Below are 14943 nucleotides of genomic sequence, written 5' to 3' on the forward strand. Positions count from 1 at the left end.
GTACAGTTATAGAGTTATGAACGTACAGTTATGGAGTTATGAACGTACAGTTATGGAGTTATGAACGTACAGTTATGGAGTTATGAATGTACAATTAATAACATATAGTAATAAAATTATGAACATATACTCTTATAACGAAGCGGTCTGAAAAAAAAAAAAAAAAAAAAAAAAAAAAAAAAAAAAAAGATAACAGTGCCTAACGGCAGGGCACTGTTACCCGTGTCCAACACATAACGATTGGATAATGTGTGTTTCTGAAAAATGAGATAATTGTTTATGAGAAAAGTGTATGAATTGAAGAAAGTTAAAGGATTTTACTTTAAACTCTGGTAACTCATTAATAACTCAAATAAAGTATAGGCTATAAAATAAATAATGTCAAACAAGACCTTAATGCTTAATCCTAGAAGGCTAGAACCCGAGCATCCACTGCCGATCAACTTGTAATTGGCACAGAACACCATAATTCAATAACAAACTACCTTATAGAACCTCATGAATACCTACCTTGTAAATGACATTTAGGACTGTATGCAAAAGAGCAAGCAAATACTGCACTTTGATCTTTGTTAAAAAATAAAATACACAGGAATATAATTGACGGATTTCAGTAGACAAATACATAACCTGATTCATTAAGTTTACAAGCGAACCACTTCGTAGTTCAGTAATTGTAGAAGGTGCCACTAGAGTCTAGAGAATACAGTTGCATATACCAGAGCATATTATTAACACAATACAGGCATAAGTAAATACAATATTGGCTCAACTACTACACAGGAAATCTGAAACTTTCCGAAGAAAATTAGTTATAACTTAAAAAGAAAAGCTACATTACTCAGGATTTTCCAAGTGTTCGATTTTTAATTCTAATCTTAAGTTTATGTGAAGTGCTTGCCGGGGCTGGTGCACTAGCTTGGGGTGCACTCGAAGGCGTATTATCTGCTGCTGCTGCTCGATCACTTACCAACTTTGCTCCGCTTGACTCACCCATTCTTAGTTGTAAGGCTGCCTCTTTCCTCCCGGGATCGCTGTTCTTCGTGTACAAGCTTGATGGTGACTGCTTTACAGCCCCACCAACTCTAAACTCGGCTTCGTCTTTTCTACGCCCTAAATCTGTTATACTATTAGTGGCATCACCACCTTTATGTGAGCGCACTTTACCTTCAACGTTTTCTCTCTTCTTTTGTAATTCCACTGAAGGCTTAGGCGAAGGCTTAGGCTTTGCCCCATCATCCAACAGCTTTGCCATCTCCTTCTCTTTCCGCTTCTTCTCCTTCTTTAACCTTTTCCGCTCCAAGTACTCAGGATCGTCATGCTTACTTTTGTGTTCTTTTTCTCTCTTCTCATCCCTCTTTCTCTTCTTGTGCTTGCCTTTACCATGAGCGTGGAGGTTACTTGTATCAAGTGAAGTGCAATTAACATCAGGCTTAGTGCAAGAGAGAGACTGTAAACTTGCAAATTTATGTCCCTCCATATCCACATCTCTACCTCTGATGATTTGATCATCAGGAGGCACTTTACTTGATTCAGCAGTACACTGTAGTTCCTTCATTAGTTCTTCACCGTCGGTGGCAACTTTGACACTGCCAATGCTGGCAGTTACTCTAGACCCAACATCATGACAAGAATTTACATCATCAATGTTCTGGTTATTACCACTTGCACCCTCGAAAAAGTTTCTTTGTGGTGCATCAACAGATACAGATACGGAACTGCTTGCCCCACGATCGATGTCATGAAGACCATCATGAGATTTATCCACAGTGGGATTCTCAGGATCACCAGCACAACTAGATGTGGTAGACTTTTTAACTTTAATCCTAAAAACAGGTTTTTTTCTTTCATGACCAGCAGAAATGGTTTCATGTTCTCTAGAAGCTTCAGCATTTAGTGAGCCATCTCGTAAGCTGTTAGAAACTACCCTACCACGTTTGTGACTTTCAGGAACACTTGCTTCCCTAGAGCACGCAACATGTAAATCCTCATGCAAGAGGCTCACAACAGGCTTTCGTTGTTCATGGGTTTCAGGAAGAATGGGTTTTTCGGGTGGTGGTGGTGGTGGTGGTGGTGGAGGAGGAGGAGGAGGATAATCCTGTGGAATGTCACGCAGTGGTACACAACCATCGGTAACAGAATCCAACTCCTTTGGGACTTCAGAAATTGAACTATGAGGTATATCTGCCACAATGATATCATCTTGCGGAAGGTCAGCCATCGAGTCCATGCAATCATTACTGACGGGAAGAATAGTGTCTACTTTCTGAACTTCTGCAACAACTGTGCTATGAGGAGGTTTGGCACTATCTTTTGTTAGTTCATGGCTCAGACCATCTGCTTCTTTTGGAGTAGTATCTGGAATCACAGTAAAAATATCTTTCCCAGGTTCAGGACCAAGTGTAGAACAATCTGCTTCCCCAGGAACTTCTAAAACAAATGGACCATTATGTATAATCTCAAACTTGTCCATAGGAGGCTCTGATGGCTTATTAGATTGCTTGACAAGAGCAGCAAAAATATTCTTCAGTTCATTGCAAGTCTTGGCATGCCCCATACTCTCATCTCTTGGCACTCCATGAAGTGTTGGAACCCTGGATAAAAAATAATAAAAATTAATTCACAAGTAAAATCAAAAGCAAATCCAAAAAATAAAAACACATTAGATGTTGACATGGGTTAAAAATACTCTTTCCATCCCATTTTGTGTCTAGTTTAGTTAATAAGGAAACCTCAAGTTATTTACAATTCAATTTTTGTAATATTTAGTTTAGTATTAGTGCATGAAATTTATACATTTAGAAACTACATTAAAAATACACAATTAGACACAAATCAAATTTGAAAATTATTTTAAAAACATTAAGTAAAGAAAGAAGAGTTCATTATATCAATAATAAACAAGGCAGAACACGTAAAATGGAGAAAAAGGGGGTATGTAACAAGATGTACTCAAAGAATATCAGAAAATATAATCTAAAAGGAAACTTTCTTTAAAGGCTCCAGGCACATCTTCACATAAATCTCATGGAGTCTAAGTGGATTATCCCTTCTATTTAATGCATGACTATCATTCTGTTATGATAAAATTATTGAAAATGCAGGGTGTCCAACAGTTCAAGGGAACTTTCAAAGATTGAAGGATTCATGTGAAATTATCTCTAAATTATTTCTTTTATAGGTGAAATTATATACAAATTATATACTCCATATCATAAAATCTCAATGAATGTGCCAGTGCTTCAACCAATGCCTGAAATGTATCATGAACTATAGGTCATAGGAATACTGTTTTTTTGGTGTATAGTAGAAGTGTAGTCTCATTCCAATCACTATTTGAACAATTAAACTATGTTACACTTTAATTTTTTTCAGCACATGGCCTATGCCCACATGAATTTAGCTACTCCAAAACTTACTATTTCATTATTATCAGTACCTTGGAAAGTTTTCTTGGTTTGATATGTTTAGCAATGTGCTTTATTAATCTTAAGGATCTACTAGGCAAGCTCAAGCTTACAAAGGCAAAACACATAGATGTCTCAGATAGCTGAGTTCCAAATCCATGACAAAGTGGAGCAAGTAAGGTTGTATAATCCAAATCTATTCGCTCAGCAAACAAAAAAATGAAATAGAATTCCTATTTTATTTGTCCTCTCTACCATTTCTTACAGAATAGCATTCTTATTCCCCCAAGTTTCAACCCATGAACTAAACATGATATAAATGTTTCTTTGGTTTTTGAGTGATTTGAAACTTGATGAGTGCCATACTTAACTTATACAAAAAAAGCACCAAAATGAATACATACCTTCCAGCAAGGACTTGTAAAATGCAGAATAGATAATGACGGAGAAACACATTATTGAATGAGATAGGGCTCTCAAGAAGACGAAGCAAAGCAACAAGAGTGTCACTATTCAATTCATGGTCATAGCCAGATTCATTTCTTATCTGACATAACCTCATTGCATGCACACCAAGCTTTACCTGACCTGTAATAATAATAAATAATAAATTTAAAAAAAAAAAAAACAAAAACAAAAACAAACAAACAAATGTGAATTTTATAATTTCAAGCCTTGCTGTGAAAATGCAAACTACAGGAAAACTTTAGTGAATTGAACAGATAAACAAAATATAGGCATACTACCTCTTAAAGATGATTCTTCATTCAAGTATTTAATGAACAATGACAATGCAGCATCAATGCCTTTGCATTGAAACTCAAGATCCAGGAGAGAGCGGCTTGCTTCAACTCGAACTTGCCATATTGCCTTGGAAGTTCGAAAAGGTTCAATTAGCTCAATGACATGATCCTGCAGACATAAGAAATAAAAGAGTGATCAGAAACAACAACAGTTTAGACCAGACAACTGGAAAGCAAAAATACTTACAAGAGGTACAAATTCTGACAATTTCAGAGCAATTTGGGTCAATGATCGGATACAACTGATAGTCAGGATCCCATTGTGGCTTGGCATTAACCTATTACATGTCATTCTCCACAATAAGCTAAAGCACAAACTTAAATTTTGCATACAACCCCCGACAATTAAAAGATAAATGTACCTATCAAACTGTAAAAGTCGATCAAGTCGCTTGAGAAGGGATGATAAATAGACTATGCTCTGCCACAAATCAATCAATAAGCAACTTAAAGCAAGCAATTTAGAGAAGCAAGAGAAAGAGCAGAAGATTTATAACTAACAAAATTTGCATTTATTATATTCTTACCATATATACTCTGATTATCATTGTACAAAAAGGCATTACAAAATCATTTCCAGACACAATCAAAAGGTTGCGCAATGATTTAAAACATAAAGCTGTCCTAAACTGAAAATAAGCAAAGCACCTGTTGTCCAAATTCAAGTTCACCAATGGACTGGATGAGTGCAGCCAGCCAGTAAACATCAGAATAGAAGTTTCCACTGTTATCATTATACTGCATAACACCAAGAGTAAAAGGAAAGTACATAAAATATGGACAAATACAAAATTGGGCAACCATAAAGGCATAAAAGCTACCTTTAAAAGTTGTAAAACAAATTCAACAGCTTCTCTAGGGCTTTTCTTGTCTGTTGCTCGCACAGTTGCAATTGCATGCGGAATAGCCTGAATGATAATTATAAAAATCATATTTAAAGAGCATGTTTGACTTTGCATAAGTACCATGAAGTACAAAAGATGTCAGCCAGAAACCATAAAAAGGAACAGAATATCAAACAACCTACATAGCATTAGTTGTTGATTCATCCAAAATCTGAGGACCAATAAGTCAATAACTTATAAACTAGTCAAAAATGTTTCATCAAAGATGTGAAATGTAACTAGGTTGAACAAAACATAGAAGAGACCAGACTATCACCATTCACCAGGTGCAACAATGAACTAAAGAACAAAGCCCAAAGTTGGTGAGATTGTATAATACAGAAAAAAAAAAAAAAAAAAAAAATGTCAGAACACATCCAATGAGATGCAAACAGAAGAGGAAATCATTTCAAAAGCATCTAATAAATAATTGTTGGCCAAATTTCTAGTGTGAAGAAGCACGAGCAAAAACATGGGATGGGAATAAAAAACAAATACTGTAAAGCAGGCAGCAAAGAATAGGTTAAAAAAATGTAAATGTCAGAGGTTAGCATGCAAGTATTGTACCATAAGTCCGTAACACATACAATTCTTTGATGAACTTATCTGATATTTTTAAGGCATCCAAACTACAGAGTATGGAAAAAGATACATCTTTAGCTTAGAGCATTTTTAAAAGCCATAGTAAAAGTCTCATTCAGCCAATGCTACCTTACTTTTTAGGTAATGTGTTCTGAGATTTAAAAATAATTAATTACTCCAAAATTAATGAACACTTTACTTTTTAGGTACTGTGTTCTGAGATTTAAAAATAATTAATTACTCCAAAATTAATGAACAGCTTAACATCCTATCAGCCTTGTCCAGGTGAAAATTCCATTTGAAATGCAATTTAAAAAAAAAAAAAAAAAAAAAATTATCAACAGAATAATAACACTGCAACTATGCATGGTATACAACACACAGCCTACCTCATTGCATTACCTCAAGTACAAAATACTCCTGAAAATCGTGAAAGTCATTTGGCCTGCAAAGGAAGAAAGTGCATAAAACACAAGTGCCAAAATAAATCTATCAAAACCCCTAGTCAAGAAAGCATGGAAGATTTGAGAGCTATAAAACTCAAGTGCCAAAATAAATCTATCAAAACCCCTAGTCAACAAAGCATGGAAGATTTGAGAGCTCACTTGGGTAGTCCTATATTAGAATCAAATCTTCGACTTTTATAGAATGTGATCAAATGGAGCAAGCCAGCCCAATCAGTTTCCTGTGTTTAAAAATATACCATATCAGGAACACAAACAATTAATGAGTTCATGTATATTATTAACTGGATCAGGCAAAAATAAGAATGAAACACCAAAATAAACAATTATTTTAAAAAAACAAAAAAAAAAAAAAAAAAATAGATCCAATTTAAATGGAAATTGAGGTGTCTGTCATACACTCATACCTCAGATGCAGTGTTGGCTAAGGCAAATGCTGCCTCAATTCGGACTTTCCAAAACACCTTTACCAAAAAACACAGCTAAATAAGAATAGCAAAACACTGGAGCCCAGCAAAAGAATTTAACAAATAAATAACTACACACATATATGCAGGCAAATAACAGGAAAAAGTAGGGATAGAGAAGGGGCATACCTTAGAGTCCTTGAGGATATTGTTGAGGGAATTAACAATGGAAAATGAAAGATGTGGCAATGCTTCAAGTATTGTGATTGCTTGCACCTGTGCAATAACATCTTTGTCCCTTTCCAGCTGATTTATCTAAGAAAGAAGATTGAAATTATAAGGCAACAATATGATAGCTAGAAGAAACAAAGTTTTTGAATGTTATACTGACACCAACTTATACAGATTTGACAATAAGATAGAATTTAATATGGCTGACCCATTCACATCATGACACGGCAAGATGATAAGAACTGAAATTGATGAGATATCTATCCCCAGCATAAAGAAAACATCAAATGCAATGCGAATGGAAGTAGAATTATGGCATCATATAATTCAATGTAAGTTTCGGGAATTGCCAAGTGTTTGAAATTCAAACAATAGAATCAGAGAAACATTGTGAACCAGAATGAACCACTAACATCCTATCCTACTAATTATAAAATGTTTAAAAAAATAAAAGACAACTTTAAATTTTAAAAAAAAAAAAAAAAAAAAAAAATAATAATAATAATAATAATAATAATAATAAAGAAAGATCTAAAGAGGGACTAAGCTATATTTTCCTGCACCAATGTTCTAGGAACCATGAACCACGAGCAGTATGAGCACAGTGTAAGCTGAAATACCCTGATGCCTTTATTTAAAGAACCAAAAGGAGCGGACATCCAATGACATCTCAATTCATTCAAAAGCATTAGGTTCAAAGGTACTTGTTCAAGCATATTACTAAGAATATAACATATTCAGGTCAATACTGAATAGGAGATAGATAAAATCATTCAACTCATAAAGATGGCACTGGACTCTTTTGGCATACACATATATAGCCACAACCAAGCAAAATTCTCCACCTTTAGTTCACAGATGAAATGTTTAAGTCCATGTGATAAATAACAATTGACCATAGCAGTAGAAACGGCTGTGGACATACCAACTTAAGCATGTAATAATATAACTGAAAGAAAAGTTGAAAAATAATCAATGCTAGCTCTTACCCACATCTGAACTGGTTGACTAAAATGAATTTCAGCTAGATACTCCATTTCTGGATCTGCCCGGAGCCACAACAAGGGTGAATCAGAACTGCAAAATTATAGAAACACTTTCAGACACATAGAACAGTCTTTAATAGCAAAATGAAAAAACATACAACGTTAGATACAAATATATATTGTAAACATACGTTGAGCGCACGTCTACAGTTGTCACAGCTTCATTTTCATCAGAACCATCAGGTTTTGAACCCTTTTTCGGTTTTTGAAAGCGTTTGGCAGCAAGCCTGGAATGACATTGTATTTCAAGAAGCTGCCAAGGTTCTCCAGTCATAGGAAGAATAGGATGGTCATACATGCCATCAAGCTCATGAAGGCGTATGCTCATCATGCCAGGCCATCCAACATCACCTTCACGATTTTCAGAGTCAAGGTTACCATTGCATGTGGTTGCACTTGCATCTAGTCTGGCTGTGCATCCCCTTATTACTGCTAATTCAATCAAGTTCTTTCTCTTGTTGTAGGAGAAGCCCATCCTTTATTAGGGACCCAAGAAGAGTAAGATCAAACAGCTGATCAGTAAAACAATGTCAATGGGCCTAAGACACATTAAAAAGTATCTGGCTGGAAAATCATACTTTAAAACTGGACAACCACATGATCCAACCCATCGAGGAAAAAACTCTTTAAGAAAAGGACGCTCAAGATTTCCAACTTTATTTGCAAGGTGCCTAAACTGCAAGTCATAATACAAGATTAGACAATCATAGATCCTTAGAATTAAAGTAAATATAGTTAACAGAGATGGCACAGTTCAGATCTCATCAAAATTCATGTATCTTGCAAGTAGGCATATATATATATATATATACACACACACACACACACACACACACATATATATATAGATTAATGATCAAATGAGAACTAACCCTTAGGTAAGAACGTGAGAACCACATGAATGCACAAAATCTACTACATGAATGCACAAAATCTACTACATGGATGCACACAAACTACTCCATGGTAGTCGGTAGATTGTGTGCATTGTGTGTCTGGTATATTGGAGTGTGTGCATTCATGTAGAAGATTGTGTGCATTCATGTACAAGTTCGTAGTTCTCACCTAACAAGTGGTTCTCACTTGAATGCAAGCCTATATATATATAGGCTACTGCTCCTGTGCATCCACCTTGTTATATGACATCGTGTGGATAGATCTGAGCCATTGAATACTTGAGATCAATGGCTTAGATTTGGCCAACTGTGCAATTTCGCAACTGTGCACTTCATTTGCACAGTTCGCAAAATCTAAACCATTGATCTCAAGCATTCAATGGCCCAAATCTGTCCACACGGACTCATATAACAAAATGGACTCATTTGATCACTAGTCTATATATATATATATATATATATATATATATATATATACACACACACACATATATACATATATATAGGTTGCAATACAACATGCCAAATACAAAAGAAATATTACCCAAAAAAAAAAAAAAAATGGGGACCTCATTTATGAATTATGTCATGAGGGGTTCAATGACATCTCAAGCAAAATAAAATGAAAGAAATCAAGATATTGCCACTTGTTTAAATTTCATTTTAGAGATTACTATGAATGTTTGTGACGAAAGAATTCTCTTACTGCCCGTTTCGTTCGTGGAAAATCAATAATATCTTCAGATGGCGCTCAAAGATAAGCACTGAGAATAGAAGATGAAATGGTTGATGAAAATCAATCACCTCTTTAGTACTAAGGGTCCTCCAAGTCCTTGTTGTAATTTGAGCTTTTGAAACAATTTGTTGCAGAATCTGTAAAAGTAAAATTAAATAACTGCCAAGTTTCTAGAAGAATGAAAATTGACAAATTTCCATTTATGTAATGCAGGAACTATTAAAAACACGCTAAGAAAATTTAATACATGCGGCTAGAAAGCAGTACTAGAAAAATAGAATACTATGCACAGAAAAGAAGAAAAAAAGTATAATAGCAACCCCACTTGAATAGGCAAAAAATAAGCTAAACAAATTCAGTTAAACTTAGGATGGTTACACTAAATTCAAATTGTATAATCGAACACTCAAAGGAGCTGCCACCCTTGCATCTAAGCCCCCATGCGATCCCAAAGAGCCCAATTCCCAAAGAGAAGAAATGCTGGAGAAATCAAAGCAAATGAACTTCTCGAGCTCCCTTGAACTTTGGCAAGAAACGAACTGCAGTACTTGACTAATTGTTCTCTCAAAAAACAAGACTCACAGTACATTATACTCTCTTGAAGGTGACCTGACCCTATCATATTTCGAGAGCAACAAGTACCTGAAGGTGTATTAATATGATTAGACCAACCACTGACTTCATTATCTAGCAATTTCAGTAATAATCATCCAACAAGCAAATCCCTGCAAGAGATTCATAGCATTGTTTTCCACCAGTGAACTGCCATTTAGTCCATAATAGGTAACTCACTCCCCTTAAAGTTTCCCACCTTATCACCAAAAGCTCCCACTATCTAAAGCTCTTCTATACAAGTTACCAAAAAAATCCCCTCTGAAAGAAAACACCTCAAATCGTATTTAGCTAGGGCAAATGCAACCTCCACAATGTAAGTAGGAAATACATATTAGAAAGAAAACAAAAAGAGAAGCATATGCAGAAGCATTTCTCCAACTTATATAATAGCTAAAAATGTATAAAACAGATGTGAAGAAATTTCAGCAAAAAAGTTATCCAAAAAAACCATTCGAAAATCTAGAATGCAAATCAGATGTCAGCATCTGTCATACAACAATATCAATGCATGATGACTTGTTAAGATTTTTACCTTACGGAAGGGCTCAGGACCCATCTGCTTTTCCAACATCTGAAGAACTGCCACCTATTTTAGAACAAATAGAGTCAAGATTGACTGATAGCTCTAAAGATTATAAGCATTAAAACACACCAAAGCATGACTTACAGACTTCCAGACTCTAAGTTTTCCATAAAAACCAATGCATTGGGTCCCATATAGATCCTTGGAAGAAGCAGAGGAGCTTAAGGCGGTAGCACCACTATCATCTGCTCGGCACACAGCACAGTTAGCCTGCAATTTAAAGAAAAGAAACACACATTCAACACAACGGAGTGCAGAAACACGGACATTCAGAATTTAGATTTAGTAACCATAAAACCAGTTGCACAAAAACAGAATAAAATGATTTCACCTGAGGAATACACATTAAAGGGTGACTTTAGCAGCCAGATAAAGAGTAAAAGAGTCACTACTCACTATTTACCGAAGTGACTAGCAAACGACAGTGGTCACTCAAAGAAAATCAAACAATAAAAAACTGCATTTCACTTCAAGCAAACATCAAGTGCATGCATTATCAAACTTGACATCGAGCTCATGCAGCTCTCCAAAATGATCAAGATATTAGTTTTATAAAATTAAATGGACAATGCTTCATTCAGCTGCATTATCATTCCACCATGTTGAAGCTAAGGCAACCCCAAATTCAATTAATTTAGAATTGTAAATAGTTAAATACAGCTTACAATTAATAATAATAAGAGCAAGTATTACAGGCAACCGAACCTTGTACCGCCGATATCGTGCTTCATTATTTCCCAGGAATCTCTTAATAAATGTATCGGTTAAAAATCCAGCAAGGCCATCCAACAACCAATCTGAAAAAATTATGTTTTAGTTGCAGACAGAGCCAGAAAGTGCAAATATTTACATAATCACTTCGAAAACAAAGTATCCAACAATATACCATCATTTGGTGTTTCAGAGGTGATATATACTCCAAACCATTGTCTTGCAAGAGCATAAGCAAGTTTAATCCTTGTCTCTATGGTCTGTTCAATAAATCTGAGCCCATCAAGAAAAACAGAACAACAAAGGAAAATGACCAAAATATTTTGATCTTGTAACCAATGTTAATGCAAGCCACTGATCAAGTCATGAACTGCTTCCATGTTATTCACATACCTGATCAATGACTTTCTCATCAAAGAGCAACTGAGAGCTGAAGATGCTCATTGAAGCTCCCAAACTCAATGAAGATATTGCCATCTCAGGAGATAAAAAGACTTGTGTATACGATCCAAAAGGAAATGGTGCAGCTAGGTAATCCTCATAATGGCTGTTGCAATGTAATTAGACAGTTTCATGCAACTATACTTAAATTAACTAAAGTAAATACACAGGCATCAAAAGAAATGAAATGATGCTCATATGATACTAACTTTTGCAGCAAAGAGAAAAAATACCTGAAAGCATTATGAAAAAATCCTATAGTGTTCCGCAGCTTTGACAAGTTAGATGGCAAACAAATATGGGACAGTTGAGCAATATGAGGGTCAGGAAGAATTTCAAATGGTGCAACAACCAAGGATATCCATCCAGCCGTAACAGGAACGTCTAATCTATATACATATGTTTTACGCGAAGGATCATCTTTGCTCAAGACCTATGAAGAAATGCTACATCAGATAGCACCCAATAGCAGCAAAAGCAACAAGGTAAAAGTACTGAGTAGACATTGTTTTTTACTGGGTTCCAAGCAGGGAACTGCATTTTAAAAGCACAAGGGCCATGGTTCTAGATTCAACAAACTGTTTTTGTACCAGTTGCTAATACAATGCTCAATGCATGAAAAACTTTCTTCGCATATTCAGTTGTCACAAGTTTAGTCTCAGTGAAGTTCAATAAAAGCAACAATATATATTCCAACCAATGAAAAACCTAATGCATTAGAAATAAGAAACCAGATACTTATGTAAAACTATTATTTATGATAAAAGCAATCACTTAAAAATTAAAACTATTAGTCAAAGAATCATCAAGACAGACTTATTCCTACCAACACTAGAATAAGATACAATTTAGGTTAACAAATAATTGCAGTGCAATGGGAAAACAACTATGGTATGACACGAACAACCAAAGTCCAAAGCATGAGGTATAAGTTTTAACTCACTGTGCTTACCAACAAGAAGAAACAATCTTTTAAGCTCACCTGATAAAGTAAAGTCCCAGAGCTAACTGCAACAAGATTACTGGCTACTGTGAACTCCAAATCATAGCTGAGCAAGAAGCAGAATAATTGGAATGAATATACAAACATTAAATTATTGCAATGCACGAAAATCAAAAGCTCAAAATTCGCCAAAGTACCAGCAGCGCTGCAAATTGTCATCCATGCAAGGAAACCAACAGCGTGCACGCCTTATTTGGTTATCAGTGTGTAAAACATCACCATCAAAGTGGATTCCTGTTTCAGCCTTCTCCACCCAATAGTCAATGCACAGCTTTTTAACATTCTGCATTTAACATATCCTACATGAGAAGTCAGAGAAGAGTAAACCTCATTACCAAAAAGCTCTAAAAAGCTCCTAGACTATCTTCTGCAGAACAGCATACAAGAGTTCAACTGTACCTCACACTAAATGAAGAGACATTAAAAGACTTATGGTCTATGCATTTTTAAATGATTATGACCCAGAAATATCTAAAAAGATCTTTTTAATAGAAAAAATAGTGCAACTAGATTATTACATTAGAGCATTAAATTTCTTTTGCCACATTATGTACTTTTCGAATATAATATAATTAATATTGATCAATGTTCAAAATAATAGTGTTTTATAAGTCAACTTTTAAAGGAGCAGCTGAAGCAAGAAGCTATGACCAAACACTTAGATGATGTCAAGTCTCTGAGATCCATTTGTTGTATACTATGCAGAAACATGTTGGGGTGTAATGACACATACACATTCACAGTGTCCTGTAAGTTTTGCTTCAGGAGCATGAAGGTTCAAACATGACTCATTTACCAAAATGCAAGCAAGGCTCATAACCGTCCACAAGTAACATAATTGCAAAATTGTCACATGATGCATGTTAACACAAGCAACCAAAAGAACTCATCGTAAACCTGCTTTTCTTCAGCTGAAGATTTAACTCCATTCTCCAGAGTCCCTGGTTCTTCTTGTTTTTCTTCAATTGAAGATTTAACCCCATTCTCCAGAGGCTCTTCCTGCTGTTCGCTCTCCAGCTTAGAAGATTTACTACACATGATCAGCAAATTCGGAACCAACTCCCTATCGAGAGTAGATAAGTAAACCGACCCCGCTGCATCAGCAGCAGAACTAGCGGATGACACAGAGCACCATCTATCCCCACTATCCAAATGCAAATAATGTGGAAACACTTCGAATTGCGCAGGCTCCTCATCGACTGTCACAGATTCAATTACCAAATTATCCGCGTGCAATTCCACAATCCCGTTGTCCGGCACAGCTATTTCAATCTCGGTGAAACTGATACAGGAAAGAAGAAACAGAAAAAGAATACCTAATTAAGCAATGAACAGCTAAAATGCAATCCATCAATTCGAATAACTACACAGTTTTCCAAAAACTCGAATTCAAAAACCTAATCTGCACACAGTCTCTAACAATACATTCCAAAGTGATTTAAGCAGAGATTTAAAACCCTTCTGAAGTCGAATTAGCCGAAATGGGAACAAACGTACAAAACCTTTCTAGAGAAATTAATCGAAAGAAAAAAAGGATAAAAACAAAAACAAAACATACAGACCCGTAAATTCGACGCTTCTCCATGTCGATTGAAAGGCAGAGCTTCTGATGGCGAATTACAGCTTCGGTGTTCTCTCCCTTTTGCTCTTCGCTCTTTCCCTTTCGAGGCTTCGCCATTCTTGCGTAAACACATACGGCGTAATACACTACAAATCTATCAATCAAACAAAACACATACAATTCATGCAGGCGGCCCTGTATACATCGAGAGAGAGAGAGACAACGAGCAGAGACTTATGTGAGCTGAGTGGAATCCGACCGAAGGAGAAGGCTGGGTTGCAAAGGGGATTTATAGAGTAGAAATTTTGGGTACGACGGGGTTATGTTATATTGTGTCTTGGATCGATTCGGTGTGCCGTGCCCTAGGATGCGAATCGCAATCCTGGCGGTTGACGTGTCATGCGCTTCGTATTGGACGGTTCGATGAGCGTTATTAAATTAGAAATTTTGTGGGAATATTTAGATCTTTTACTTCAGTGTTTTCTTCCAACTTAGGTATGGAGCACTTTAGCTTATACGGAGTATGTGATTGGATTACAAGATTATCGTCCACACTTTGGACTTGTTTGGGAA

The 14943-nt window shown here is 35.7% G+C and overlaps 1 protein-coding gene across 2 annotated transcripts; it reads right to left on the minus strand.

Annotated features, from left to right (window-relative positions):
* Window positions 1-571: 571 nt before the first annotated feature.
* On the minus strand, window positions 572-14664 carry LOC109190199 (transcription initiation factor TFIID subunit 2). 2 transcript variants are annotated; one of them, XM_019340646.1, is made up of 25 exons: window positions 14372-14664; window positions 13707-14091; window positions 12947-13092; window positions 12789-12855; window positions 12040-12239; window positions 11759-11912; window positions 11541-11625; window positions 11360-11451; window positions 10739-10864; window positions 10604-10657; window positions 9525-9593; window positions 8403-8500; window positions 7956-8300; window positions 7768-7855; window positions 6737-6862; window positions 6548-6604; window positions 6282-6361; window positions 6079-6121; window positions 5032-5118; window positions 4859-4948; window positions 4573-4631; window positions 4398-4488; window positions 4154-4319; window positions 3812-3995; window positions 572-2594 (listed from the first exon to the last, which is right to left on the minus strand). In XM_019340646.1, the coding sequence occupies exons 1-25, from the start codon at window positions 14485-14487 to the stop codon at window positions 842-844; spliced, it is 4761 nt and encodes a 1586-aa protein (XP_019196191.1). In that variant the 5' UTR covers window positions 14488-14664; the 3' UTR covers window positions 572-841. The 2 variants fall into 2 exon arrangements, with proteins under 2 accessions (XP_019196191.1, XP_019196192.1); XM_019340647.1 differs by lacking the exon at window positions 14372-14664 and having other exon boundaries at window positions 12947-13108; window positions 13707-13798.
* Window positions 14665-14943: the final 279 nt, after the last annotated feature.

Source organism: Ipomoea nil, unplaced genomic scaffold, assembly GCF_001879475.1.
Source record: "Ipomoea nil cultivar Tokyo-kokei standard unplaced genomic scaffold, Asagao_1.1 scaffold1574, whole genome shotgun sequence".
NCBI lineage: Eukaryota > Viridiplantae > Streptophyta > Magnoliopsida > Solanales > Convolvulaceae > Ipomoea > Ipomoea nil.